The 5,769-nt window shown below is 35.2% G+C and overlaps 1 protein-coding gene across 1 annotated transcript; it reads right to left on the reverse strand.

Annotated features, from left to right (window-relative positions):
• Nucleotides 1-547: 547 nt before the first annotated feature.
• LOC107145950 (olfactory receptor 150-like) lies at nt 548-1,489 on the reverse strand. Its single transcript, XM_015490004.1, has one exon. It carries the CDS (start codon nt 1,478-1,480, stop codon nt 548-550), a length of 933 nt encoding a protein of 310 aa, XP_015345490.1. The 5' UTR covers nt 1,481-1,489.
• Between the last annotated feature and the right edge of the window lie 4,280 nt (nt 1,490-5,769).

The raw sequence follows: 5,769 nt of genomic DNA on the forward strand, positions 1-5,769 counted from the left end.
ATTTTATGTGCATCAATATTCCTTAGTTTAGTTGTTTACATTTTGTAAGAATTAGAAGTTATTCTTTGATAGTCTCAATATTTTCTGGACCTGACTTTTTAAACTAAATATATTGGAAAGCAGTTCTGAAATTGTGATATAAATAAACAGTTTTAGCTATAGAATATACAAAATATAATGACCATATGTATTTATTCTCTGATTTAAGGTAATGAATTTTGCCTAAAAAGACCCATGTCCCAAATGTATAAAACATTAATGACCATGTAGAGGATTTGAAGAACTGTTTAAAATATTTAGAGGAGTTACAGATTATCCAGGGCAGATGGAATCTGGGATTTCCCAGTGGGGTGCTATCCTCAATGTGTCTGATTTTGTTTATCCAGTCTTACCCTTGGCACTGTTTTTTTCTTTTTACTCCCCAAATAATCAAGTACTAGCAATAATCTCATGACTTTAGGACATTCCTTTTTTTTCTTCCCCCAGAATTGCTTCCTTACTGAATCTGTACAAATTACAAATTTTTCCTAAAGCAAAATAGCCTCTTTCACAAACTTCTCTTTTCAAGAAGTTTATTTAGGGCCACTTTGACATCCTTATTCCTCAGGCTGTAGATCACAGGGTTCAGCATGGGCACAACAGTTGTATAAAACACAGATGATACTTTCCCTTGATTCGTGAAGCTGACCAAGGATGGATGCAGGTACATGAATGCCAGTGAACCAAAGAAAAGAACAACAGCTGATATGTGGGAGCTGCAGGTGTTGAAGGCTTTGGCTCTGCCCTCGGTGGAGCGAATGCGAAGGATGCTGGCTATGATGAAGATGTAAGAGCCAAGGATAGTCAGGGGTGGAACAAGGATATTAAATGCACTTAAGCATAAAACTAGTAACTCATTGATAAAAGTGATGGAGCAGGAGAGCTCCAGTAGTGGAAAAAGATCACAGAAATATTGGTTTATTGTATGAGCATTACAGAAAAGCACTCTAAGCATGCAGGCTGTGTGAACTGTTGCGCCAATCAAGCCCATGCTGTATACCTCAACCACCATCCAGGAGCATACTTGAGTAGACGTGGTTACATTGTAAAGCAAGGGGTTACAGATGGCAACATAGCAGTCATATGCCATTACAGCCAACATGTGACACTCTGCAATAACAAAAACAAGGAAGAAGTAGAGCTGAGTCATGCATTCAGCATAGGAAATGGTGTTTTTCTCTGTCACAAAGTTTACTAACATTTTAGGGGTTATCACAGTAGAATGGCAGAGGTCAATGAAGGAGAGACTGCTGAGGAGATAGTACATGGGTGTGTGCAGGTGAGAGCTGAGCCCAATCAGTGTGATCATTCCCAGGTTCCCCACCACTGTGAACACATAGATTCCTAGGAAGAGGAGGAAGAGGGGTAGCTGGAGCTCTGGTTTGTCTGTTAATCCAGACAGGATGAACTCAGTCACTGTGGAGAGATTCCCTTGTGCCATTTTCTTCTGAGAATTCTAAATAGGAAGAGAAAAGAATTTTTGAAATAAGTATTTATTGTGAAGTCACACAATGGAATACGAAATAGAATCCAAATCTTTTCACACAGAGAATCTTCATTTCACATCTTCTCCTTCACTGTTAGCTGTCAATGATGTTGCAATAACAGCAATATGTGACACATAAATAAGTATAAGTAGAAACTTTTCCTATTTGTGCTCTCTGCTTTACTATTTGATATTCAGTCCCTGAAGTCCCACAGAACTGTCCTGAAAACTTTGATTGAGTTATCCAAGTAGTTCTCATGCATTATATATAATCTTTTCAAGTGGAAGAAAGTACCTTTTTATGGTAAAATAACAACAGCATACTAAAAAGAATCAATATTACACATAATGATGAAAGCACTGAAAATCTTTCTTTCTAAGATAATGAACAAGGAAAAATATTCACTCCCTGTGTTTTTATTATATTTAGTGATGACATTAAAGGTCTGGCAATGACAATCAGGAAAGAAAATTATATGAAAATTTAGATTAGAAAAACTATCTCTATTTATAAATGTCATAATCTCATACATAGAAAATCCTAAAAATATCTTTAAAAAGAACTGTTAGAATGAATTGAAAAGTGAAACAAAGTGGTAGAGTAAAAAAATCAACCAAATAACCTAGTTGTTTTTCTACACAAAACTCCACTTGCAATAGCATGAAAAAATGAATATGAACAAAACAAACAAATGAAAGAAATGCAAGTTATTCCTCTAAAATGAAAGCAATAACTATAATAACTATTATTGGGGAGATACTGCCATTAATGGAAAGACATCCATGTCCATAAATCAAAAGGCTCAAACTTTTTATTCAGTGTCATCCTTTCCAAACTCCCATTTCTTTTTGTTTGTCTGTTTGTTTGTTTGTTTAAGCATTGGCAGACTGATGATATAATCTTTCTGAAAATTCAAGGGTTTCAGAGTAATCAAAACAAATTTGAAAGAGAAGAATAAAGCTGGGGGGTTCACATTTCCCCATTTGAAACCATACTACGAAGTTCCACTTCCCTATTTGGAATCTTGTTACAAATTTACAGTGATCAAGATGATGTGGTTTTGTCATAAGGATATGCACACAGATCAATGTAAGAGTATCAATCCAAAAGTAAATAGACATCTGTGAACAATTGAGTTGTTATATGGATTCCATGTCAATTCAATATGAGTAAAAACTTTTTTCAGCCAATGTTGCTGAGTCAATAAAAAATATAATTTGGGCTTGGAAATGTAGTGCAGTGGTAACACACTTGCCTCGAAGGATGAAGCCCTGGGTTCAACATTCAGTATTGCCAAAATAATAATAATAACAGTAAAAAATAGTAACGATAACAATAATAACAATAATTTGGTGCTGATAACGCCAAGGTCGCGGGTTCGTTCCCCATACGGGCCACCAAATGCCGCAGTCTGGCTGGGCACAATTCAGGAGCCACTTATTAAGCAGGAACAAACTTTATTTTTTGAATGCACACACCGCACCATGCGAGCTCTTCAGGAATTCTCTCAGAGCCCAACTGCCATCACCACCACCGGCTTCCCACAAGCCTCTCTGTATCTTCTCGTGTATTCTGTAAATTCATGTGTTTTGTCAACTTTATTTATAGGCTTATGGCTTTCTAAGTGGTTATGGAAACTTACTTTCTTGTTAGTTGTAAAGTCACAATCTGTACACTGATGTTTTTTTTCTCATCAAATGATCAGGATAATGCTTCATGTGTCTTTTTAAGAATCCCCTGGATTTAAACTTTTTTGTGCAAATATGACAAGGGTATACTCTCAGCGGCTGTCCATCAGGACCTATTATAACAGCTGTTTGCCACTGCCTTGTTTCTCCCTTTCTCCTCTTCTTGGATTTCTGTTTAAGTACTTTGTTTGTATTAATGCTATCACAAATTTGAAGGTACTGTGCTGTTATACTACTCAGTAATAATAATTTAGACCTCTTTCTCACACTCAGCACAATAAATGAACTACAAAATGCTCCAAGAACTAAAAGAAAAAACTAACTTTATGATAGTAATAATAATAGTAATAAATGACTAAATCATTGAGGTCTAGGATTTGATGATGTTTTCTCAGATAAGATGCTAAAACCAGAGACCACCATAGAAAAAAAAATAGTTAGAAACCATAAAAAAGTTAAAAAAATAAAAATAAAAATGTGTACATTAAAGAACAATATCTACAGTAATTCTGTAAAACACATATATGGAAATTACTTTTTAGTAATAATAGGTTTTTGGAATACTAGTGACAGCAGGGAAGTACTCATGGTCAGTATACATAAAGAACTCTTAAATTTAACAATGAAAAGGACAAACAGCACAGTGGAAATAGGTGAGAGGATTTAAATAAATATTCTTCCACTTGAGTCACACAAATGACCAATAAGCCCCTGAAAATATCCACCTCATCATTTATTATTAAGGAAAATTAAATTGTAACCACAGTGAAAAGACATTTCACATTTATCAGAAAGACTATAACTCAAAGGACAGGTATATATAAGGTTTGACAAGAATGTGAAGACATTGAAACCCTCATCCATTGCTGGAGGGACTGTACAATGTACAAACTGTTAGGCAAACAGTCAGTTCTTCAAATTATGAAGCATAGTGTTATCTCGTGGCAGCAATCTCATTGCTGGGTGCATACAAGAACTGAAAACACATCCACAGAAATCAAAATGTGTATGACCAGAGCAATGGTAATTACAAGAGCCAAAGGGTGGAAGCCACCCAAATATCCATCCTGTGAGGAATGAGCAAACGAAATGTAGCATGCCCACATGATAGAACATCATTCTGCAATAAAAAGGAATGCTAAGTGAAAGAAACCAGAAACTGTACATTGTGTTGTTCCACTTATAGGATGTGTCTGCAACAGAGAAATACATAGAGAAAGCAAGCTTAGTATCTGTCTTGGACTGTGGGGAAGGAGGTATTGGGGTAGGACTGCTAATGGTATGGGACTTTATTTTGAGTGCTGATTCAAATATTCTGTTAGAACAAAAGGGATGGTTATAGACTTCATGAATATTGCTAAAAAACACTGAACTCTATATATGAAAACATGAATTATATAATGTCAGTTATATTTCAATAAATGTGCTATAAACATTAAAACAATAAGAAAATAATATTGATAACTTGCTCACCATTCAAAACATTCCATCACATCATACTGATGTGTGGCCATCTGTAAGCCTTCCTCATCTATTTTATGCCTGGTGGATGTATGCTTCTGTACTTAGGTCAAATATGCCCATTAGGTGTCATAATTCTCTCCCACATACACTCAAAAATGTGCTATATAGCTTCAAAAACTATAATAACCTTTTGCTATCATGGGAACTTTTCCCTTGATATATTATCAAGGAAAACATAGGCATTTTTAACTGCTATTAAAATGTAACAGACACAATGCAGACACATGGTCAATTTAAAATGTTCCTCTATGTCTTCATCAGAGAAAAATATCAGCAAGTGAGCAAGGGGTAATAATTATCATTATTATTATTATTTTCTATAATAATAATAATAATAATAATAATAATAATAATTATTATTATTATTATTAAAGAAAACTGAATCACAGTACCTGGAAAAATTGTCAGAAAATATCCAACAGTTTTAAGTAGGGACCCAGTAATGTGCTTCCTGATACCTGCTTTCTTCTGACTCTTCATTGGGCCAATTTCTGCAGAGGACAATCTCCAATACTGTGCCTATTCTATACTAGAAAAGCTGAAGAGTGTCTCACGTAGAAATTGTTAACTAATGACCAAGCCCAAATGTTGCTGATATTGTAAATCCAGACCTGGGAGCTTCCTACTTAGTTCTTTGAAAAGACCCACGTATTCATTTTAATATACCTCCTAGCTGTACCTCTATTAATTGAGCTGAACTTCCATACTTCTGTGGTTTCAATGTGTCCTCCAGAGTTCATACATTGCAAACTTGATTCCATGTGCCAAAGTATTGAGAGTTGGGTCCTTTACAAAGAGATGAGGTCATAAAGTGAACTGATTAGTGGTTTTTTGAGAATGGGATAATCATCACTGGTATGGATTCCTAATATAAGAATTAGTCTGCCCCCTTTCTTCTATCTCATGTGTTTACTCTTGTCCCACCTGATCATTGTCATGAGATGCAGCAGATATGACTTTTGACCTTGAACTTCCCAGATTCCAGTATATTAAGCCAAATAAATTTCTGTTCATCATACGTTACCCAGTTG

This window comes from Marmota marmota, unplaced genomic scaffold, assembly GCF_001458135.2.
Source record: "Marmota marmota marmota unplaced genomic scaffold, marMar, whole genome shotgun sequence".
NCBI classification, from domain to species: Eukaryota; Metazoa; Chordata; class Mammalia; order Rodentia; family Sciuridae; genus Marmota; species Marmota marmota.

Bases quoted from the DNA above. Each gene is read 5' to 3' on its own strand.
- LOC107145950 (XM_015490004.1), bottom strand. From the start codon at position 1,480: ATGGCACAAGGGAATCTCTCCACAGTGACTGAGTTCATCCTGTCTGGA.